Source organism: Vulpes lagopus, chromosome 4, assembly GCF_018345385.1.
Source record: "Vulpes lagopus strain Blue_001 chromosome 4, ASM1834538v1, whole genome shotgun sequence".
NCBI lineage: Eukaryota > Metazoa > Chordata > Mammalia > Carnivora > Canidae > Vulpes > Vulpes lagopus.
The window spans coordinates 68,461,727-68,487,590 of NC_054827.1; the positions used below are offsets into that span (position 1 = coordinate 68,461,727).

General features: G+C 35.3%; 1 protein-coding gene across 1 annotated transcript in view; it reads left to right on the plus strand.

Moving 5' to 3' along the window:
- The window catches only part of SLCO6A1 (solute carrier organic anion transporter family member 6A1), a 95,791-nt gene that overhangs the window by 30,445 nt on the left and 39,482 nt on the right, over positions 1–25,864 (plus strand). The window contains exons 7-8 of the mRNA XM_041751091.1: positions 5,860–6,004; positions 19,649–19,844. Coding sequence (XP_041607025.1) covers positions 5,860–6,004; positions 19,649–19,844 — 341 coding nt within the window. The remainder of the gene's footprint in view (positions 1–5,859; positions 6,005–19,648; positions 19,845–25,864) is intronic.

Below are 25,864 nucleotides of genomic sequence, written 5' to 3' on the forward strand. Positions count from 1 at the left end.
ATGTCTATGGGTTTAAGCTAAGAATAGAAAGTAGAACAATGAATAACTATAGCTATCAGAATATAATCGATTAGAAGTATATTTTAAAAGAGTAAAAATAGAAAGCTTGGGAGTTAGGGAAATAAATTAGGGAAAAGAAAAAAACAATGAAATTAGCACTGGCTAGAAACAAATAAGGAATAAAATTTTATAAGAGAAAACTGTTTTTAAATGTATAGATCAGAGAGATGAACACTTTTACCTTGTTTTTCTTCATCTCCTGCCTTAAGTCTCATACCTTATCAGTGGGGAAAACATTTATATACTAGAATTCCAGTGAACAAAGAAGTGTCAGTGACTATTTTGATATGAAAGAACTTTTTGAACTACAGAACTTGGTTCTGTAGAACCAAATGAATATAAAGCATTATTTGTTGCCTGTGTGGCTAGAAATGGATGACAGAGTACATAAAAGAAGGCTAGTGTACACATTATTTAGATATTACACTCTGGGTGGTCAAAATATTGAATGTTCTTTGAAAGCAGGTAAATTGCTATCATAGAAACTAGAATCAATCAATGTACATTTGACACAAGTAACATGATTCTTTAAAAAATATATTTATCATTTGTATTTATATCAGGATGACGTGTACTAGTTTTGGTCTCTGAATTGTCTCCTAGGTTTGGTGGAATAAATTGGTATTTGTAGAAGCAGAGTAAGTGAGGTTTCAGGATAGATGGCTGAAACATTTTTCAGCTTGAACAAGCAACATTTTCTCGATGAGGTCTTTTATTCTCCTTGACAGATTTAATGAAGATAACCATTACTTATTTTCTGTGGCTAATTATACATGTTCTTCATGAGGAACCAAGACCAGAGAAAGGGAGAAGTTAAATGATCAAGTAAAACACTTGGGAAATTCAAAGGAGCTTATTGGTCTCCTCTTCAACTTATATTTTCCTCCTATTTGTCTATAGACACTAAGGCCTTTTACTGGCAAGGTCATTGTCTCCTGTTATGCTACCTTGCTTAGAGTAGGAAGTAGATGGATGCTTCTCCCACATAAAAGAAAAAGTTCTGCAATTAATTGGGACACTACACATCCCATATTCAATGAACCTTGGTTCATGCAATAGCTCCCTTATTAACATTTGTTTCCTGCTGCTACTCGAGACCTGTCCTGAATCTTAGTCTACTTGTCTGTGTTCACTAGATAATTTACTTTATATTTTGCTGATATTTGCTGATCCTGTTCTTATTTCACACTCATACTAAGTAAGTACCTGCAGGAGTACCTAGTCTGGTTTGAAACCATACCTCCCAGACCACCACGAGCCTCCTCTGGTGTGTCCAAAAATCTTGGTTTTAGACAAACCCAGCGATTGACTAGGGCTGAGAGCCACAGTGCTATGCTGTTGCTTAAATTTATCTGCTACTGTGAAGACCTAATTTGATTTCTCCTGTTGTACATTTATACCTATCATAATTCAACCTACCATAATTCAGCCTGATTTTATTACATGAAATCCCTTAAGAAAAAAATAGATTTTTTTTTAAAGAAGAGAGCCTGGACATTTTGTTGGAAAGGTCTGTTGTATTCTGAGTGTTATGGTTACAGTTTCTTTTTAAAAAATATTTATTTATTCACGAGAGACATACAGAGAGAGGCAGACACAGGCAGAGGGAGAAACAAGCTCCATATGGGGAGCCCAAAGCTGAACTCATTCCCGGGACCCCAGGGTCACACCCTGAGCCTCAACCACTGAGCCACCCAGGTGTCCCTACAGTTTCTTTCTGAATAAAGTGCCCAGAAGTGGTTCCTTATGCATGAGTTGCCATGCTCTATGGGATGTAGTTCAACTGTCATACTTAAAACTAGGTCTGGGATCAGCACTTGAACCCAGATAGTAACTCCTAGATTTCCCAAAAACCTCTTAAATAGCTTGAGAAAATACCCAATAGGGACACTTGTTAAAAACTGACTTGATAATTTCTCTTTCTTGGGAGAGTATAAATAGGAGAAAGTCTGGGAAACTCAAACAACACAGCCTTAATAAACTGACATGGAACGAATGTGCAAAGGCTGTTGAGAAAGAGGAGCAAATGGAGAGACAATGTAGTCAGAGGCTGTAATAGATGTAGATATAGACACAACAAGCTGATAGAAAGAAGCCGAATATCTGGGCCTTTGAAACAGTTAAGAGAAAGCAGTGGAATGCTCACTAGGGAGCAGACACCAAAGCTGCCATTTGATTCTGAATCATGTTCTGTTTCTTTATGAGTGCTGAATTATTCAGCTACTTGGAAAATGTTTTTGGCTTTCTTACTTTACTGAGTAAAATCAACTGGATTAACCTTTGAATCTATTCATTTTAATTCTAAAGAGTCCAAACACAAAAATTATCTAGTGCTGGTGGTTCTCAGTGTGGCTCCCAGGCCATCATTATCATCATCATCATCATCATCATCATCATCATCATCATCATCACCTGGTAATTTGTTAAAAATTCAAATTCTTGGGCCCGACTCCAGACCTTCTAAATCAGAAACTCTGAAAGTAAGACCGGGCAGTCTGTGTTTTACACCCTTCAAATGATTCAAAGCACATTTGCAAACAACAGATCTGATAATCTAGCGTGACCCTCTTATTTTATAAATTATGAAAATGATGTATATGCAGTCTGTGTTTTACACCCTTCAAATGATTCAAAGCACATTTGCAAACAACAAATCTGATAATCTAGCGTGACCCTCTTATTTTATAAATTATGAAAATGATGTGTATGCTTTCCTAGGTACCTTCTATATGCCAGAAACCAAATTATTGCATATATTCCATTCTCATGATCACCTGGAGATACAGATATTATAATTTCTATCTTACAGATGATGAACCAGTAATTTAAAGAGGATGAGTAAAGAAATAAAATGAGTAATTTTTCCAAAGACACATGTATCTTTGGATGTGCACACAGGCACATGCACACATACACATATAGGTGGCTTAATTGAGGTTAAGAATATAAAAATATCTCATGTGACTGACTCTAACATAATTACTTTGTCTACTATTATTAATACTGCCTAAAAAATAGGATATGTAGAGATGTGATTTACTAGTTGTTGTTCCAAAAATCAGTTGCAGAGAGGAGGGAAAAGCTAGGTTTTCTGTTCCTCATTCTGCCTTTTGTATCTAATACAGACTGCCATTTCTTTTTTTTTTTAATTTTTTTTTGTATTTATTTATGATAGTCACAGAGAGATAGAGAGAGAGGCAGAGACACAGGCAGAGGGAGAAGCAGGCTCCATGCACCGGGAGCCCGACGTGGGATTCGATCCCGGGTCTCCAGGATCGCGCCCTGGGCCAAAGGCAGGCGCTAAACCACTGCGCCACCCAGGGATCCCCAGACTGCCATTTCATATAAAATCATGGCATAGACCAATGGGACAAAAGCTATAGAACTCAGCAACAGGTTAATGCATGTAAAATCTTGCTATATGATAGAGAAGGCTCTGCAAGGATAGCTGCTCAGTTAAGTGTGAGGACAAATTTGATTCTATGGTGAAATGAAGTTGGACCTCTCATACAAAGGTGATTTCTAAGTTAATGTAATGTGATTAGAAAAATGCCAGCAGAGTTAATGCTAAACCAGGAAAGAAATATCTTGTGACATAAAGGTAGGAAAGGTTAAACAAGTTTGCAAATGTGTAAAATATGAAGTAAAAATTAATGGGCTAGATTACAATGAAGATTTCTGTTCTGTGAAGGAAACTGCAGACTATGTTAAAAGATGAGTAAGAAATCTCTTAGTCTAACAAGAGATTAGCATTTAGAATAAACAAGGAAGTCTTGAAAAATCTCTACAGGAATTTCAGGAAGCCTAATAAAAATGCGGATAAGCAGTTCACACATAATAACTGACCTGAAATAGCTATGAATGATGTGAAGAAATTCAGTTGGATCTGAATTTAGAAAAGTGCCAAGCAAAGCATTGTGTGGTATGATTTTTACATCCATCAGCATGGCAAAAATTTAAAAGCCAGCTAATAATATCAAGGATTTGTGATTATGTGGGGGTTTACCAGATATCTATTGCTACGTGACAAACCATCCCCAAACCTAGTAGCTTAAAATAACACAAACAATTTTGAACATTATTTTGAAGAACACAAAATTGTGAAGAACACAATTTTGCTCATTAATCTGCAGTTTTGTCAGGGCTTACTCTGCTCAGCTCTACTTGTCAACTAAAGTGAAGTCTGGAGAATAAAATAATCTGAAGGCTTGTTTACTCAAATACTAGCTTTTGAAACTGTCTGTTTGCTGGAATACCCATGCATGGCCTGGACTTCCATCTGGCCTGGACTTTCTTACAACATGCAGAAAGATTCTCAAAGCCAAAGTTCTGAGAGAGTGAGAATATACAGCAGGAGTCGTACTGTCGCTTTATGACCCAACGTCAGATGTCATGCAGCATCTCTTGCTTTGTTGCGACAGTCATAAAGGACTTTCCAAGGTCAATGCCTCCTGACGGGAGCATGGCAAAGTTCTGGAAGGACTTGGAATGTGGAATGGAAAATACTGCTTGTGATGAACTTTATAAAGTATAAGTTGCTCCATGAAGAATATGTAACTCTCCTACGTTATGGTCTGATTGTAAGCTGATACATTTGGGGAAAAAAATCTAGAGAAATAGTGGAAGGAGGTATATAGTAGATCTTAATGGCCCAGCAATCCTTGTATGGATATATAGTTCCAAAGACCGTTGACCCTAGTCCGTAATGGTGCACGTACAGCGATGTTTAAGACGGCCTTGTTTGTAAGAATGGGAGTTGAAGTGAGTCTGAGCATTTAACCCTGTGGGAGTTAGACAGCCCTGAGAAGATGAATTAGATCAATATAGAGAATTTGTTTAGATTTTCAAAATGGTATTTAGGACTAGAAAAAAATTAAATTAATTTAACAGTATATACAAACATAAAGCACCACTGAAATTTTCAAAGATATATAGGTATATAGGAAATAGAGAAAGCAGTTAAAAAGTTAATATTTGCATGTCAATTACTGTCATGTTAATTACTATGTATAGTGTAATAGTATAATAGGTAATAGTACAGCATCACTATACATCCTTGCTAAGGTTTCTGAATTAGTTAAAAAAAAATTGACTAAAATGCAAAATGTAAATGACTTCACTCTATATGGAATTCCCAGGAGTAAAATGTTGTAGAATCTTAATAGTAATACTAGTGATTTTCCTTGAATGTTGCTTATCTTTGTTTTTTTATTTAGGTAAAAAGATTTATTAAGAAAAAAAAATAGATTAATTAAAGTAAAAGGACATTCTAGACTCCTGGTTAATGATATCTTTTTTTTTTTCCTTAAGTTTTCCAGAAAACTGCCAGACTCACAAATAAAAATTATAGGTGGTATGGAGGTCAAATTACAAATAAAAATGGTTTTGTATTTTAAAGATTTTATTTATTTATTCATGAGAGACACAGAGGGAGAGAGAGGCAGAGACACAGGCAGAGGGAGAAGCAGGCTCCATGCAGGGAGCCCAACCTGGGACTTGATCCCAGGACTCCAGGATCACGCCCTGAGCCAAAGGCGGTGCTAAACTGCTGAGCCATCTGGGCTGCCCCTAAAAATGGTTCTAATACATGTCTTTAAGAGTATTTATATATTGGTGAATTGCAAACTTTGGTTTTTATTTATATATCTATATCTATATCTATATCTATCTATATATGTGCATTTTCAGTTTAGATTGGGAGAGGTAAAAGTTTGGCTGATTGGTCATTACTATGTGATTGAAAAAAAATCTCTTCTTTGCCTAACAATATAATTTGTGTATAACTTATTTCTATTTCAGGTTCTGTTGAAGAGTCCACTATTTATATGCCTAACTCTGGCCAAAGCTTCAGAATCTTTAGTTTATATTGGAGCTTCTGTATTTTTGCCTATATATATAGAAAATCAGTTTATATTAACACACTCTACAGCAACTAAAATTGCAGGTAGACCTTTTCTGCTCATTGTACTTATTTTGAAGTTTTTATGTAAAATTTTCTTGTATGCATCTATGAAATATTTCAAATAAGCATAAAGTAGGAGTGAGAGCATTTACTCAAGTTTTATTTTAAAGTGATTCCATATATTACTCAATACTCATCACAATAAAATATACTCTTAATCCCCTTTATTTTACCGACTTCCCCACCTGCCTCCCCTCTGACAACCACCAGCTTATTATTTGTATTTAAAGTTGGGGTATTTGTCCCTTTTTTCTTTCTTTGTTTTGTTTCTCATATTCCACATATGAGTGAAATCATATGGTATTTATTTTTTCTGACTTATTTCACTCAGCATTGTACTCTCTAAGACCATCCATGCTGTTGTGAATGGCAAGATTAAGTTCTTTTTTATGGTTGAGTAATATTACATTGTCTATATATTCCACATTGTCTTTATCCATTCACCTATCAATGGACTCTTCAGCTACTTCTATAATTTGGCTTTGTAAATAATGCTGCAACAAACGTAGGGAAGCATATTTCTCCTCCAAAATAGTGTTGTTGTATTCTTTGGATAAATTCCTAGTAGTGGAATTACTTGACCATAAAGTAATTTTATTTTAAAATTTTTTCCATACTGTTTGTACCAGTTTGTATTCCCACCAATGGGTGCACAAGTGTTCCTCTCTCTCCACATCTTTGCCAACCCTGTTTCTTCTGTTTTTGATTTTAGCCATTCTGACAGGTGTGGTGATACCTGATTGTGGTTTTGATTTGCATTTCCCTGATAATGAGTGATGTTGAATATCTTTTCATGTGTCTAAAATGTGTTTCTTGTAGGCAGCATATAAATGCTATTTATTTATTTGAGAGAGAGAGAGAGAGGTGGGGAGAGGGACTGAGGCTGAGAGAGAGAGAGAGGTGGGGAGAGGGACTAAGGCAGAGAGAGAAAGAGAGAAGGAGAAAGAGAGAGAGAGAGAATATCTTTCAGGCTCCATGCCCTTCGTGGAAAACTGACATGGGGCTTGATCACATGACCCTGAGATCATGACCTGAGCCCAAATAAAGAGTTGGATGCTTAACCAAATAAACCATCCAAGTGTCCGCCTTACTCTGTCTATTTTTGTAATTCTTCTCTGTTTCTTCTTCTCTTGTAATTAATGACTTTCTTTAGTGTAAAAAATGACTTTTTTTTAATCTTTGGATTGCTTTCACTTTATTTTTTATATGTCATTATAGGTTTTTGGTTTTTGGTTACCATGAAGTTTTATATAAGATCCTAAGTATGTGACAATCCATATTTGATTGATGATTGCTTTAGTTTGAATGCATTTAAAAAGCTTTCTATTTCCATTCTCTACCCTCCATGTTTTATATAGTGCTTTTGCATTTTTAAATTTTATGAAACCCTTAACTAATTTTTAGATGTAGTTGGTTTTTACTACTTTTGTCCTTTAACCTTCATACAAGCTTTATTAGTGATCTACTAGCTTTACTATATATTTGTTTTTACCAGTGGAAATTTTCCTTTTATAATTTCTTCTAGCTATGGCTTTTTATTTTCCACTTAAAGAAGTCTTTTTAACCTTTCTTATAAGGCTGGTTTAATGGTGATGAATTCTTAACTTCTGTATGGGAAATTCTTTTTCTCGCATAAATTCTGAATGATAATCTTTCTGGGTAGAGTATTCTTGGTTGTAGTTTTCTTCTTTCAGCACTTTGAATATTTAGGCTACTCCCTTAGGGCCTGTAATTTTTCTACTGAAAAATCAGGAGATAACCTTACAGGGTTTCCCTTCTATGTAACTAGTTACTTTATGTAACTATTTGGTTGGTGTTTCTTTAAGCACTTATGAATTATGAATATGAATATCCCTATGGCCTGAATATACCATTTTCACTTGACGAGTAAGTAAGACTGGTCAAATAGTTGTGAATCTGAATTGGTGTATCTCAAAATGAGAATATCAGTCCACAGAGTCACAAAGCCTGCTTGCATCAGGGCTTCAGTTCTGACAAGAGGCTAGTAGTAAGCTAAGAGTTGTTTTTCCAACTTAGCTGTTTTAGGGAGTCAGTGAACCCCAGGGAATGCTTCTGAACGGAGGCTGGCTCCCTCTTACAGAGGCTCTAGTACACTAAATCATCAGTTATAGAGACCTGGAGCTCAAATGGGTCATTAGGTTTGTGTACCTCAAAGCAAGAAGTGTGCCATAGCCTGTTGCTTGGCTTTAAACGTAGGTCCAGATTACACCCATTGTAGGTTAGCTGAGAGAATAGACCACTGAAATAGAGTATCCATATGAGTCATCTACTCTCTGTAATACTCAAGAGTCCAAAGTGATGCCCTGCGACCTTGTGGTTGAGGGGAAGAAGGACAATAATTTGTCCCTAATTGCCAGAGTGGTTGAGCATTTTGAATCTGTCTGCATTGTTCCCCCAAAACTTAATGAGCTGTCTTCTGGGTTTCATTGAGCTTTATCAGTCATCTTTGCTGATGAAGATATGGTTACACCAAAGTTGGAGCCTTTGAGGCTGAGACTTCTGACCTTCCATCCAACCAGATATTTATCTATCATTGAAAGCTTTTGGCATTGGTGAGTAATGTACTCACAATAAATCCTGACCTACCTCTTTGTAGTAGGAAATGTTAGGGGAGTTTAGGGAATACTGCAGATTTATTATTCGTGGCCTTATAGCGTGAATGAGAATTGGTCTTTGTCTTTGGTTGCTAATGGGATCCAAAAGAAGGTTTTGACAATGTCCAAGACAGCGTCTCAAAGTGCCATTCATGTGTGCCATAAATTTAGTTACTTCAGAATATCTGGAACTTCAAGGGATATAGGAGCAACAACTAAATTGAATTGGTGGTTAATCTGTTAATCTCAATTCTCTGATAACCATTTTCGGTGGGCATAATGTCTGTTGAATTGAGTTCTTGCTCAATTCTTACTCTCTTACTAGCCCTGCTTCCTTTAAGACCATAAGTAAGCCTGGGATTTTTCTTTCCCATCCTAGGATTCTATGTTACTTCTGTTAGGCAAGAAGAGACAGGGGCACAGTTTTGGGTATTTCAACTTATGTATTTCATCTTTACTTTTGAAGTTTAGGAGCATGTATAGTACAAGTTTTAAGTGTAATTACCAATTATACCTTTTAGAATTGAACATACAATTGAAAGCCACATCATTAGTATATTGAAGCAACAGCAAAAGCACATTGAAATTGTCCAAATCCTCACACACAAGGTCACTTTGCCTCCTTTTCAGAGGCATTTTAAGAATCCAAAGTCTGGGGATCCCTGGGTGGCGCAGCGGTTTGGCGCCTGCCTTTGGCCCAGGGCGCGATCCTGGAGACCCCGGATCGAATCCCACGTCGGGCTCCTGGTGCATGGAGCCTGCTTCTCCCTCTGCCTGTGTCTCTGCCTCTCTCTCTCTCTCTCACTGTGTGCCTATAATAAATAAAGAAAAAAATTTAAAATAAAAAAAAAATAGTTTAAAGAATCCAAAGTCTGTAGTGCCTCATCTATGATTTTACACAGGAAAATGTCTTTCTTAGGGTATCTTGCTGAGAGGGTGACAATGTTATAGCAAAACAACCCTGAGATGTTTTACTTTTGTCTTAGAATAGATCCAGGTTTGGCATAATAGACTGTAGGAGGAATCGAGCCCACAGACAGTCCATCTATGACCGGTTTGTTACAATGGGGCAGACCTGGGATTTTTATGGTTTCAGAACTCATATTTAAGCCCTTAATCCATTTTGAGTTTATTTTTGTATAGTATAAGGGAGTGGCCCAATTTCATATTTTTGCACATCCATGTCCAGTCTTCCCGACACCATTTGTTGAAGAGACTGTCATCTTTTTCCCATTGCATATTCTTTGCTACTTTGTTGAAGATTAATTAACCAAATAGTTTTGGGTTTATTTCTGGGTTTTCTATTCTCTTCTGGTCTATATATTTTTCTATATATTTTTGTGCCAGTGCCATACTGTTTACAGCTTTCTAATGTAACTTGAAGTCTGGAATTGTGATACCTCCAACATTGCTTTTATTTTTTAGGGTAACTTTGGCTATTTGTGATCTTTTATGGTTCCATACAAATTTTAGGATTGTTCATTCTAGCTCTGTGAAAAATGCTGTTGGTGTTTTGACAGGGATCGCTTTAGATATGTAGTTTGCTTTGGGTAATATGGACATTTTGACCATATTTGTTCTTCTTCCAATCCATGATCATGGAATGTCTTTCCATTTCTTTGTGTCATCTTCAATTTCTTTCATCAATGTTTTATAGTTTTTAGACTACAGGTCTTTTACCTCTTTATTTAAACTTATTCCTAGGTATTTTATTATTTTTGGTGCAATTGGAATGGCAATTTATTTATTTATTTTATTTTATTTTATTAAGTTATTTTCTTAACTTCTCTTTATGCTGCTTTGTTATTTGTGTATAGAAATGCAACAGATGGGATCCCTGGGTGGCGCAGCGGTTTGGCGCCTGCCTTTGGCCCAGGGCGCGATCCTGGAGACCCGGGATCGAATCCCACGTCGGGCTCCCGGTGAATGGAGCCTGCTTCTCCCTCTGCCTGTGTCTCTGCCTCTCTCTCTCTCTCTCTGTGACTATCACAAATAAATTAAAAAAAAAAAAAAAAAAAAAAAAGATTTAAAAAAAAAAAAAAAAAAAAAAAAAGAAATGCAACAGATTTCTGTAGATTGGTTTTATATATCACGACTACTGAATTTATCAGTTCCAATAATTTTTTGGTAGAGTCTTTAGGGTTTTCTATATGTAGTATCATGTCATCTGCACATAGGAAAAGTTTTACCTCTTCCTCACCAATTTGGATGCCTTTTATTTCTTTTTGTTGTCCGATTACTATGACTGGGACTTCCAATACTATATTGAATAAAAGTGGTGAAAGTGGGTATCCATGTCTTATTCCTGACCTTGAGACCTTGAAAAAGCTCTCAGTTTTTCCCCATTGCAGGTGATGTTAGCCATGAGTTTTTCATTTAAGGCTGTTATTATGTTGAGATATGTTCACTCTAAATCTACATTGTTGAGGGCTTTTATCATGAATGGATGTTGTACTTTGTCAAATACTTTTTCTTCATTTATTGAAATGATCATATGGTTTTCTAATTTATTTTTTGATCATATGTTTTTTATCCTTTCTCATTGATGTGATTACCACCTTGATTGAATTGTGAGTATCAAATCATCTTTGTAGCCTGGCAGTAAATCCCACTGGATTGTGGTGGATAATTTTTAAATTTATTGTTGAATTCAGTTTGCCAATATTTTGTTTAGTATTTTTGCATCTATATTATCAGGGATGTTAGCCTTTTGTTCTTTTTTTTCATAGTTCTTTACCTGGTTTTAGTATCAGGGTAATTCTGACTGCATAGAATTAATTTGGAAGTTTTCTTTCCTCTTCTATTTTTTTGGGAAAATTTTGAGAACAAGTATTCACTCTTTAAATGTTGGGTAGAATTCACCTGTGAAGTCATCCTGCCATGGACTTTTGTTTCTTGGGAGTATTTTGGCTACTGATTCAAATTCATTGCTGGTAATCAGTCTGTTCAAGTTTTCTTTTTCTTCTTGTTTCAGTTTTGTTAGAGTATGTTTCTAGGAATTGGCCCTTCCTGTCTAAGTTGTATGATTTGTTGGCATATAATTTTTCATAAGATTCTCTTACAATCCTTTGTATTTCTGTGGTGTTGGTTGTTATTTTTCCTCTTTTATTTGTGATTTTATTTGAGTCCTTTTTTGTTGTTGCATCTGACTAAAAGTTTGTCAATTTGGTTTATCTTTCCAAAAGACCAGCTTCTGGTTTCATTGATCTGTTTTTTTTTTTTTTTTTTTTTTTGTAGTTTCTGTATCATTTATTTCTGTTCTTATCTTTATTATTTCCTTCCTTCTGCTGGTTTGGGGTTTTGTTTGTTGTTCTTTTCTAGCTTCTTTAGGTGTAAGGTTAGGGAGTTAATTTGAGATTTTTCTTGCTACTTGATGTAGGCCTTTATTACTATGAACTTTTCTCTTAAATTTGCTTTTGCTGCCTCCCAAAGATTTTAGACTATTGTGTTTTCATTTTTGTTTTTCTCTATGTAATTTTTGATTTGTTTTTTGATGTCTTGCTTGACCCATTCATTGTTGAGTAGTGTGTTATTTAGCCTCCGTGTATTATGGTCTTTCCACATTTTTTTTCTTGTAGTTGATTTCTAGTTTCATAGTATTATGGTCAGAAAAGATACATGGTATGACTTAAGTCTTTTTGAATTTGTTGAGATTGTTTCGTGGCCTAATATGTGATTTCTTTTGGAGAATGTTCCATGTATACTTGAAAAAAATTATAATTTGGTGTTTTAGGAGGGAATATTCTGAACATATCTGTTAACTCTACCTGGCCCAGCAGGTTATTCAAAGCCATTGTTTCCTTGTTGGTTTTCTGTATGTAGGATCTGTCCAGGGCTGTAAGTGGGGTGTTAAAGTGTCCTACTATTACCATATTACTATTGCTTATTTCCTGTATGTTTTTTATTAACCTTTTAGGTATTTATTTGGCTGCTTTCACGTGGGATGCATAAATATTTACAATTGTTAGGTCTTGTTGGACTTTACTTTTTATTATTATAGAGTGTCCTTCTTTGTCTCTTGTTACAGGTTAAAGTCTATTTTGTCCAAAAAAAGTATTGCTACCCCAGCTTTCTTTTCACACCCATTTGCATGATAAATATTTCTCTATCCCCTCACATTCAATCTGTGAGTATCTTTACATCTGATACCCATCTGATACCTGAGTCTTTTGTAAGCAGAATATAGATGAGTCTTTTGATTGGAGCATTTAGTCCATTTACATTTAAAGTAATTATTGATAGATATAAATTTATCACCATTTTATTACTTGTTTTGTGGTTTTTCTTGTATTTCTCATCTGATCAGTTCTCTTTTTTGCTCTCTTCTCTCACAGTTCATACTTGGGTTCTTTTCTCTTTATTTTTTTGCATATTAATGGGTTTTGATTGTGGTTACCATTAGGTTTGTATATAACGTCTTCTGCATATAGCAGTTTATATTAAGTTGATGGTCACATATGTTTGAGCTTGTTCTTTACTCTTCATCCTCTCCTCCCCCCATGTTTTTGGTAAGGTATCATAATTTACATCTTTGTATTTTGTGTGTTCCTTGACTGACTTTTACAGATATGCTTATTTTCACTGCTTTTTACACTTCCTGTTTTTCTTACTCTTATTGTTTTTGTTTTTCTCTCACAAAATCTCCTTTACATTTCTTGTAGGGCTGGCTTAGTGGTTAAGAATTCTTTTAGCTTTGGTTTGTCTGGAAACTCTATCTCTCCTTTTTTTTTTTAAAAGATTTTATTTATTTATTCATGAGATAGAGAGAGAGAGAGAGAGAGAGAGGTAGGGACACAGGCAGAGGGAAAAGCAGGCTCCATGCAGGGAACCTGATGTGGGACTTGGTCCCAGGACTCCAGGATCATGCCCTGGGCCGAAGGCAGGTGCTTAACTGCTGAGCCACCCAGCGATTCCCTTTATCTCTCCTTCTACTCTGAATGTTAGCTTTGCTAGATGGAGTATTCTTGACTGTAGATTTTTTCCTTTCATGCCACTTTCTTCTGGCCTGCAAAGTTTATGCTGAAAAATCTGCTGATAGCCTTATGGTGCTTTCCTTGTGTGTAACTGTTTTCTTTTCTCCTACTGCTTCCCCTTGCCCTTACTTACTGCTTTTAAAATACTCTTTTTATCACTGCTTCTTGCATTTTTAATTACTGTGTGTCTTGATGTGGCCATCTTGAGTTGATTTTGTTGGGAAATTTCTGTGCCTCCTGGATCTGGATAACTGACTCCTTTCCCAGATTAGGGAATATTCAACTATTCTTTATTCTTCTAGAATCACTATAATGTGAATGTTACTATGCCTGTTGGAGTAACTGAGTACCCTAAGTCTATTCTCGTTTTGCATGATTTCTTTTACCTCACCTGCTCAGCTTGATTACTTTCCATTATTCTGTTCTTCAAGTCTCTAATTTGTTCTGCCACTTCTTCTATCCTGCTATTTATTCCATCTAGTGTATTTTTAATTTAATTTGTTGTGTTCTTCATCTCTAATTGGTTCTTTCTTTGTGTTTTCTATCACTTTTGAAGGGTGTCATTGATATTCTCCACTGTTTATTCAAATCCAGGGAGTATCTTCATGATCATTATTTTAAATTCTCTATCAGGCATATACTTCTATCTGTTTCACTTAGATATCTTGCTGTGGTTTTGTTTTTTCCTCTTCTTTCATTTGGGACATATTTCTCTGTCTCCTCATTTTGTCTAACTCTCTGTGTCCATTTCTCTATGTCTGCCCCCTAGTTTTGAAAGTAATGGCTTTATGAAGAAGAGGTCCTGTAGTGCTCTGCAGTGCAGAGTCCTTTTATGTTGACCAGAACCTGGCACTTCAGGAATGCTTCCTGTGTGTGTTGCATGTACCCAACTATTGTGTCCTGGCTAATTTTCCCTTCAGTTTAGTCAAGTTCAGAGGCTCTCTTTGTCTGTTGTGTGCAGTGTGCAGTCCCCAGTCAAGGTGGGGAACAGTTTTAACTAGGTACACCTCAAGCTTCCACAGGGCGTACTCCTCTTGCTGGAGCTGAGGCCCCTAAAACATATGAGTTAGAAGGTATGGTGTTGTCAAGATTTGTACCAGTCTTCTGGAGAAAGGGACCTACAGCCCTGGGACTGAGGTAAATATGACTGGAAAGGGTGGATCTGCTGAAGTCTGGGGGTTCAGGGCATGGTGTAAGCAAGTTAGGTAATGAATGTGGGTACAACTCTGGGGGAACATAATCTTGTAATAGATAGACAGTAATCATGCTCACCTTTTGATCCAGAAGAAAACATTATCTTTGTTATACTTGACAGTAAATGTATCTTCTCTTAATTCTAGGAGGGACACGATAATCTGTTTTCCAAAACTATGAGCAAACTTGCCTTCTTCTCTTGAGGAGAACACTATCTCTATTATCCAAGGCTGTTTTTTCACTATACCCATATCCCTGAAAAGATAGAACAAAGATAAATCAGGGATTCTGCTTGCTAGATATAGATAAACATGAGATACATGGAGAATTGCTGCCTGATAAATATAATAGTAATTATATTACATAGGAATAAAGATTTTCAGATTAGTCTGACAATTCAGTATGTTACCTGCAAGAGATACTCCTTAAATATGAGGAAATGAAAAGGTAGAAAGTCCAGGATAGAAAAAGTTCTAGTATGTGAATGCTAACCAGAAGGAAAGGTGGTATAACTATAGTAATTTTAAATGACATATTCTCCAATGCAAGAGGCATTACTTGTTATGAAAAGATCATTTATAATGACAGGACAGTCAGCCAGTGAGGCAGATGAAACAGTTATACATGGGCATACCCTCAACAATGTAGATTTAAGATAAATAAAACAAATAGATCACTTAGATTTTGATGACATTGAGTCAATTAGGTATCCTTATGCAAAAGGTAAATCTTGACCTCTACCTCACTACAAACACAAGTATCAATTCTAGATGTATTGTAGATCTAAATGTATATGGTAAGACTATAAAGCTTTTTAGAATAAAATATAGGAAATTATTTAATGGCCTTAGAGAAGACAAAGATTTTTTTATATAGGACAGAAATCACATAATAACCATAAAGGAGAAAAATGGTATTAAATTAAAATTTAAGAATTGTGTTCATCAAATGTCAGCATAAGGAGTAAAAATGAAAGCAGACAATCTTTTCAATAGAAATATTCTACAAAGAACTTAAGTCTAAAATATGTAAAAATATCTATCAGTAGTGAGTCAAGTAATCCAATAAAGATGGACAAAAGTATTCTATAGAAGATGATATCCACTGGACATTATTCATATGAAAGTGGGTTCACTTTCATTGGTTTTTAAGGAAACGCATATTAAAACCACAAGGCAATACCATTATTCATTCACCACAATGGCTAAAATGAAAAAGAGAAATACACGTTGGTATGGATGTGGAGTGGTGGCATTTTATCCACTACTGGTAAATGTGTAAATGGCTTAATCATTTTATAAATCTGTTTGGCAATATCACAAAAATCTGAACATGTACATATTCCCTCATTCAGGACCTCCACTCCTAGTTATATACCAAACATAAGTTTGTCTCTTAAGAACATACCTAGAAGAAATGCATATTTTTTAAAAAGGACATGTACATGAATTTTTAAAGTTGCATCACAATTCACAATATCACAGTGAGTAAGTTGTGGTGTATATATATTCTAGAATGCTATTTAGCAATGAGAAGGTATCATCTATTGTCATATATAAAAACGTGGGTGAATTTTTCAAAGATCATACCAAACAAAAGAAGCCTTAATGTACTTATACTTTATGATCCATATTTTATAAAATCCTCTAAGTGCATGAAAGAACCTCTAATCTTCTGGCAATGTTGGATTTTTTATATGGGTTGTGGCTTCATAGGAGCATTCACTTTGAAAACTCGTAAGTATGTACAATTGTGATTTGTGTACTTTTCTATGTACCAGTGAAATCTTTACGTAAAAAGTTGATTGGAGATTCTGTGCATTGGTTGATTTTTCAACTGTTTAGTTTCCTTTTGGGAGAGGCTTCAAAGAGCTGGCCATTTAGTTTTTGAAATCCCTGCATCCAGGATTTTCTTATCGCCCAGTGCAATTGGCCTGACAGCCAATATTTTCTTAGCTGAGTTGCGTTCTCAGTTTTCTGCTCACAAATGTGCTTGGTTTCCCCAAATCCAATAGTTGTTTGGTTCAAGTTGAATAAACCAAAGGTCTTTTCCTGGGTCAGTTATATGGAGTAGAGATGGAGATAGGACTTGGAGCTAACATTTTATATAGACTGGCATCCATTCCCCTTGTTTTTACCTTTATCCCCCTCCTTTTTAGTGGTAGCTCATTGCCCTTAATTTCTGAGACTCTAGGGTAAAATATGGTTTACTTCTTGATTTCCCTACCCACAGGCTTACTTCTCTGAAGTCTGCTGACTCAGTTCCAATTCCTACAATTTTCTTGATAAATACTGCCTCCACTCTATTTATTTGTACTTTTTTGCTTTCTAAAGAATTTGTTTGTAAATGTCTACCTTTTATCAAATACTCATATGTTTGCTTTGTGGCCAGATACTTTTCTAAGTGTTTAAATATTGACTCACTTAATTCTAACAACCTTATCATGGTGGTATAATTATTTACAGATTTTCCTTAGTAGCACCTCATCCACTTAGGTATAATTTTCATTATTTTTCTGTTCTAAGTATTTTTAAATTATAAGTATCATATTTTCATTTAAGCCATATTTATTGAGAAAAGCTTTTAGTTTCTAAATATATGGTTTTGTTTCTCTTTTTAGATAACTGTTCACATTGAGTATTAGTTTCCATAGCTTGCTTTTCTTTCTTTCTTTCTTTCTTTCTTTCTTTCTTTCTTTCTTTCTTTCTTTCTTTCTTTCTTTCCTTCTTTCTTCCTTCCTTCCTTCCTTCCTTCCTTCCTTCCTTCCTTCCTTCCTTCTTTCCTTCCTTTTTCTTTCTTTCTTTCTTTCTTTCTTTCTTTCTTTCTTTCTTTCTTTCTTTCTTTCTTTCTTCTTTCTTCCTTTCTTTCTTTCTTTCTTTCTTTCTTTCTTTCTTTCTTTCTCTTCTTTCTAGATTTTATTTATTCATTCATGAGAGATGCAGAGACACAGGCAGAGGGAGAAGCAGACTCCTTGCAGGGAGCCCAGTGTTGGACTGGATCTCCCAACCCATGATCCAGGATCATGCCCTGAGCCAAAGACAGATGCTCAACCATTGAGTCATGGTCTCCCCTCTTATTAACATCTTACATTAGTATAGTAGTTTTGTTATAATTAATGAACCAATATAATACTAAGTAAAGTCAATATTTTTATCTCCTTAGCTTTTACAAAATGTCCTTTTTTCTATTCCAGGATCTCACTCAGGATACATTATCTTTAGTTGTCATGTCATAGAATTCTATTGGGCTTGACAGCTTCTAAGTCTTCCATTGTTTTTTTATGACATTGGCTGGTTTGAGGAGTGCTAGTCAGGTATTTTTTAGAATGTTCCTTTTTTGGGAATTGTCTGATTTTTTTTCCCCCTGTGATTAGACAGTGGTTATGGGTTTTATTTTTTAAAATTTCCAGGCGCCCTGGTTATGGATTTTTTAAAAAAGATTTTATTTATTTATTCATGAGAGACAGAGAGAGAGAGAGAGAGAGAGAGAGGCAGAGACACAGAGGGACAAGCAGGCTCCCTGCAGGGATGTGGGACTGGATCCTGGGTCTCCAGGATCAGGCCCTGGGCTGAAGGCAGGGCTAAACTGCTGAGCCACCAGAGCTGCCCCTGGTTATGGATTTTAGAAGGAAGATCACAGAAGTAAAATGACATTTTCAACAAATCTTTTCAAGGGTGCATATTATCACCATGGCTTATTACTTTGGAATTTGACCTTGTTCAACTGAGTCATGTTAACCATATTTCTCCACTGTATTCATTGTCTTTTAACTACTTGTTTTGGTTATTCTCTTTTGTCTCTCTCTCTCTCTCTCTCTCTTTTATTACACAGGGGATGAATAATGATGTTCTTATCCAATTTATAAGCTTTTCAAATGTCTCTGGTCTGGGACTTCCATTTTTATTTTAACAATTATATTTTTAAATGTCTAGATTTACTGTTTTTTGTTCATCTGAGCTTATTTAATTCCTTTGACTTTTTATTTATTTTTCATTTTTATGGAAGTTATACTGTCATTTATCTTTTTGAGCATCCTAAAATCAGTATTTACAAGTCTCCCACAGACTCTCAATGATATCAATTTAATCTGTTGTTAATGGGACTCTTTTTTTTTTTGCCTTATATTTCTTTTGCTATATTACTATGTAAATCTACCACTTTATGTTTAGAGCAAAGGAGATTACATTGATATATGCGTTCACTGTGCTACTTTCATATGATTGAATATTTTCCAATTATTATATATTTCTTATATTTATAAATAATTATATTTCTTCTTCCTCCACATCCTCCTCTTACTCCTCCTGCTTGCCTCTAACCCTTTATGCTTGATTGAAAAGAAAACTATTTCTCATAATGGCTATTCTGAAATCCCACTTTGTTGTGAGATTTCTAATATTGCACACCCATTCACAGAACCAGTGGGTGGCTTAGTTTAATTTTTTGTAATGAATCTGTTTCTGAACTCTTATCATGGGCATGTCTCTTGCTATAAACTATAAATCCAGGCAGCTATCCAATAATAGTTCTGAATAAGACAGTTCTTGTCTTCTGTTTTGCATGGATTAAGTTCTGGGTTTATCTTAGATGCCATTACCACAAAGGAGCAAAATTTCTCCATCATTCCATTAGGCCTCTAGCTTCAACCCTATTCCCAAATTAGTACTTCTTTTAAGGTTCAGGTTCATTGAGATATTTTTCATGCCTGTAAATTTTCATTGTCTTTTTATTTAAATCTGTGTTGTTTGGAGCAGAGGGATTGCATCAACATATGAATTTTCTGTACTATCTTTAGCTGACTATTTTTTTAACTGTTTTCTTCTCCTCCTCCTCCTTTCTTTTAGGATTTGTTTTATTTCCAGGAGGTGCACTTGGCCAACTTCTGGGAGGTACCATTGCTTCCATGTTACACATGTCTTGTAAAGCCCTTATGAGATTTGTAATGGTTACATCTGTTATATCACTTATATTCTTTGGGTTTGTAATTTTTGTACACTGTGATCCAGTACCATTTGCTGGGATCAATGAAGATTATGACGGGTAAATATTATTTTGTATATTTGATTTTTACATTCAAACCAACAATGTATTTCTCAGTTAATAATTATTTATCTAGTAACCCAATATGTTTATACCATTCTTGGAATTATTCAACATGTAAAAGAAACATAAAGCATACTTTCACCTTTCATAATAATGGCAGAAATATCATGATGGTAGCTTGTGATACGGCTGCTTATGTATTCATAAAGTACTAATAAAAAAAAGCACTGAAATGGTTCAGAACCTAGAAATCATATTCTGTATTAAAGTGGCTAACAACTAGGAGACAATACTATCTATACAATGCCTTACCTTGTGTTCCTGAATTGGTATGTCTGCCTTTTTATAGACATCAAAGAATAGAAATGAAGTACATCTGAAAGTATGGTATAGTAATGTCTCCTTTAAGGTAACCATGCAAAAATTCAAAGAACTTGGCAGAGATTGATATTTAACACAGGGGAACAGAATTCAAATAGAAAACCTTAGGACTGAGCAAGTAAAATAAGTAAGGAGAATAAGATTTTCAGTTCTATCTTCAATGGAGTAGGTAGCTTGTGGCAGGTCTATAGGCCCACTGAGATCAACTATAAAAATACTGAGTCAAGTTTAAAGACCCGTCTAAAGGCATCAGAGGATTGTTTAGGCAAATAGGAATTCAAAGGCCAAAATTCTGGAATGAGGCAGACCCTTAAGAAGTATCTTTCTGCAGTTGGATACTTTTAAAGATATTTGCTAATTCTCAATACTAGCAAGAAGCTGAGAATTTGGGCAAAGGTCTGGACAAAAATCACCTATTAGATGACAAGAAATCAGCATACATTAGTGACTGATGTGTCAACCTAGAGTCGAAAACAGTGTCGAGCAGGATATCAGAAGAGAGAGAGACAAATGAGACAACACTCTTGGGTTTTCACTCAATACATTTGCTGAAGCTGAATACGTTTGTAAGAGGCTGAAATCAAGCAGAAATCTTTAAAAAGGTAGAGGAAAATTCTATCACTATTGTGATACTCTGTAGGTAAGAGTGAGTTTAGAATACAGTGAAGAGAGGAACCATGATGGACACTAGGTATTCTCAACTGATATCTCTTTAAGGCTAAGACGTAAGAGTGAGGACATTCCAAGCATACTGTAACCCAGCCAGGAGTTAATTTGGCCACTAATTAGATGAATTTGGTCATCCAGCACTTTACCCAGCAGCAGAAAGACCCAACACTCTAAAAAAAAGATAATGCCAAAAATTATGAGACAAAACAAATAATAGAACAGACCATAGGGGACCCAGATATCATCATTATCAAATAAGAATGTTAAAACAATTTTGATATGAGCAGTAACACAAATGACTGAATTTCTCTTCAGAAACCATGTGTTCAGAAGAGAGTAAAACAATATCTTTACAATTCTGAAAGACAAAAATGAAACAAAACAAACTGATGACTCATAAGTTATTATCCAGTGAAAATATCCTTTAAGAATAAAAATGAAGTAAAGATATTCTCAGGTGAAGGATAACTAATAATTTATTATTAGCACTAAAAGAAATTATTAAGTATTTTTTAAGTCTGAAGCAAAATAATCCTAGAGGAAAACTTAAAGGATAGAGGAAGAGTAAAAGAAGTAATAAATATACTAGTAAGTAGACTAATTTTTCATCTTAAGTTTAAAACATAAGTAACTATTGAAAGCAAAGAAATATAACATTGGTATAGTTTTTCAAAGATATATATCTATATCCATCTATATCTATCTATATATATATATATATACAGGACCTCTGTGTTTATAAGACTTATACAATTTAAATAGAGTGGTAAAATATCAGCTCAAAGTAGAAAAGTAAGTATGTATATATAGTTTAGGTACATATCTATCTATGTTTCCTGTTTATATGGTCTGCATACTAAGATTGTTTTTATATTATTAAGTATTGTGAAAAACAATAAAGAACAGTAGGACTTATAGTTTCTACTCCAATATGTTAAGAGCTTGTAAGTCATCACTCCTATCCTCACAATAAGAAAAGAGTTGAACAACAACAAAAAATTAACAGCAGAGGTAGAGCGGACAAAGTGCTGTCCCCCTAAATGGAGAGATAGGCAAATAGAGAGAATTGTTTACTGGGAGCAGAAGCCATTGGAACTGAGTATTAAACAGCACTTGATTAATTACTGGAGGTGGAACATGGGATAACTTGAGAGTTGAAATCTCCTGGCGACCCAGTTGTAGGACTCCACACACTTTTATGCCTTTTACATCCAGGTGCTCTACTAGGTTTTCAGAGTAGAAACAGGGGAAAAAAATTGTCCTGTGTTTTGGGCAGGAGAGGGAAAATAACCATTTGAAATATGCCCAAGAGAAGTCTGCTGTCTGTAACAAAAGCCTATCCTGTAGGAAACTACTTTCCATAATTTTCCCATCAAACTTTAAAAAGGAAGACAATCAGACAAGTCAATTCTTTTCTAACTTTCCTGTCTCTCATAGGGAAGAAGAAAAAAGGCTAAGAAAACTTCTGAAGTTGACAGCTTAGAGATCAGGCCCACTGGGGTGGAAGAGACACAAAATCTAAGATTTAATCATATGATTTTAGAGTGCTTTCCCTCAACAATATTTTACCACCACATCAATAGGTATTTAGTTTTATAACAGTGAAGCACAACTGAGAGAGCTGCAAGGCACACTCTATTTAGTAAAAAGATTCTAGGGAAACCCAAAGATAACTGGGAAGACGGAATGAGGATACCATGGGAAACTGAAGCCTTTGTCACCTATAGCTACAACAAACTTTAAACACAGCCTAACTCCTAGACAGATAAACATAAAAACCTCATACATAAAAGCCTATTTACCTCTTTTTTTAAAACTTGATATATACTGTCTGATTTTCAACCACACAGTACAGGGTATTCTAAGGGCAAGAAAATATGCAGACTGAAAAACACAGAAAGCATTAGAACCAGACTTAGATATAGCAGATGTTTGGGAATGATCAGACTGGGAACATAAAAATAGCTATGATTAATACGCTAAGGGCTCCAATGGAAAAAAGTAGACAACATGAAAGCAAAAATAGGTAAATGTAAGTAAGAGAAAAAAATTCTAAGAAAAAACAAACAAACAAAAAAGTAAGTTTAAGGGAGCAAAAACTCTTTAAGAGAGATGAAGAATCCCTTTATGGGCCCATCAGTAGACTAGAGAGAACTGAGGAAAGCATCAGTGACTGTGAAGATAGATCAGCAGAAACTTCTCAAACTGAAAAATACAGAGAAAAAGATGGAAAAAACAAAAAAACAAACAAACAAACAAAAAACCCTGCCTGGAATAGAATATGCAAGAACTGTGCTGTAATTACAAAGGTATAACAAATTTATGACATAAACACTAGAAGTAGAAGAAGAGAGAATAGAAGTGAGTAATAATGACAGAATTTTCCAAAATTTGCAAGCACCAAACTACAGATCCAGGAAGCTCCGAGAATACCAAGAAAGAGAAATACCCCCAAAATTACAACTAGGCATAGCATATTCAACCTATAGAATCAGAAAATAATGACAAAATCCTGAAAGAAGCCAGAAGAAAGAAACTCACTGGTAGAGGATTGAAGATTATTTATTGCAGACTTATCTTACAAACCATACAAACAAGAAGAGTGTGGAATGAAATATTTAAAGGACTGAAAAAAATCATTAACCTAGAATGGTGTATGCAATCAAACTGTCTTTCAAAACTGAAGTAGAAATAAAGATACTCTTAGATAAACAAAAATATATGGGGATTGTAAACCTGCTTTGCAAGAAATGTTTAAGGAAGTTCTTCAGAAAAAAGAAAAATTACATGAGTTAGAAATTTGAGTTATATAAAGAAAAAAGAACACCAGAGAATGAATAAATGAAGGTATAATTTTCATTTTTTTATTTTCAGTTGGTGTAATAGAGAACTTGTGTTCAAAATAATAATGGTGATAAGATGTTAAATGTTTATAGTTGCTGTATAGTGAAATGGATAACAGAAACCTTATAAAAGATGAGAGAGAAATTGAAAATTCTCTCTTCTGAGGTACCTGCACTACCCATGATGTGGTATAATGTTATTTGAAAGTAGACTTAACCTGCTTGTATTCTGGGAATTCTAGGGAAACTTAAAACATTAAAAAAGTATATTTTATTTATTTATTCCTGAGAGGCACAGAGAGAAGCAGAGACACAGGCAGAGAGAGAAGCAGGTTCCATGCAGGGAGCCCGAAGTGGGACTCGATCCTTGAACTGGGATCATGCCCTGAGCCAAAGGAAGATGCTCAACCACTGAGCCACCCAGGTGTCTCCTGAAACATTTTTAAGAAATATAATTGCTGTGACACCTGCGTAGCTCAGTCGACTGAGTGTCTGACTCTTGACTTTGGCTTAGGTCATGATCTCGGAGTCCTGGGATTGAGCCTCCTGTCGGGCTCTGTGTTTGGCCGACAGTCTGCTTGGAGGTTCTCTCTCTTCCTCTGCACAGCTCCCCTCCCCTGTGCATGCACATTCTCTCCCTCTCTGTCTCAAGTGAATAAATCTGTAAAAAATAATAAAAAGTATAATTGCTATGCTAACAGATGAGAGAAGATGGAATGTCATAAAATAAACCCAGAGGAAGCAAACAAAAAACAAAAAACAAAAAACAAAAACAAAAAAAGAGGAAAAGATGAAAGCAAGAAAGAACAACTCGTTGGCATGTAATTGTTTATAGTCATGTTTTATGATCTTTTGTATTTGTGTTGTGTCATTTGTGATGTCTCCTCTTCCATTCATAATTCATTTGTTTGACTCTTGTTTTTTCTTTTCTTGGCAAGTTTAGCTGAAAGTTTGTCTATTTCATTTATCTTTTTTTAAAAAAAACCCAGCTCTTGGGACACCTGGGTGGCTTAGTGGTTGAGCATCTGCCTTTGGCTCAGGGTGTGATCCCGGGATCTGGGATCGAGTCCTGAATCTGACTCTGCAAGGAGCCTACTTCTCCCTCTGCCTATGTCTCTCTCTCTCTCTCTCTCTCTCTCTCTGTCTGTCTCTCTGTCTCTCAGGAATTAATAAATCTTAAAAAAACAGAACAAAACAAAAACAGCTCTTGGTTTCATTGATCTTTTCTATTGTTTTATTAGTCTTTATTTCATTTGTTTCTCTTCTGATCTTTGTTATTTCCTTCCTTCTATTAACTTTGGGCTTAGTTTGTTGTTTTCCTAGTTCCTTGAAGTGTAAAGTTAGGTTATTTATTTGAGATCTTTCCTTTTTCATAATGTAGGCATCTATCACCATGAACTTCTCTCAGAATTTCCTTTGCTGCATCCCATAGATTTTGGTATGTTCAATATCCACCTTATTTATCTCAAAGTATTTTTAAAATCTCTTTTATGATTTCTTCTTTGATTTATTGGTTGTTCAGTAGCATGTTTTTAAATCTCCACGTATTTGTGAATTTTCTAGTTTTCTTGTTGACATTGATTTCTAGTTCCATACTATTGTTGAAAAAGATGCTTGATATGATTCCAGTCTTCTTACATGTAATAAGACTTATTTCGTAGACTTCTATATGATCTATTCTGGAAAATGTTCCCTATGTACTTGAGAAGAATATGTATTCTCCTGTTATGGATGCAATGTTCTGTAAATGTTGGTAGGTCCTGCTCCCTCTGCACCGAACCCTGTGGGAATAGCTGATTTAGAACCATTTCTTTGTTTGTTTCAGTACTATGGAACTCTGCAAGCCCTGTTGGTTATGAGTCAGACCATCAAGGGGCTCTTTCCCTGGGAGGATTGTGATGAGTTCCTGGATATGTATTAAATTAGAAGTCTGACCCTCAGGTAGTGATTTTTAAAGTATGCAAATAGCCTCTTTCATGTAAAGATACAGATGGACATGTTTTGCCTTCTCTTTCTGTGTTGAGCCTTGGGAGGATAGCCATGGTGAATCTGCAGAGCCCATTAAATGTTTCTTCTTTACTACAGTCCTGTTTTTGGATACAAGCCTGTTGGTTTTTTGAGCTA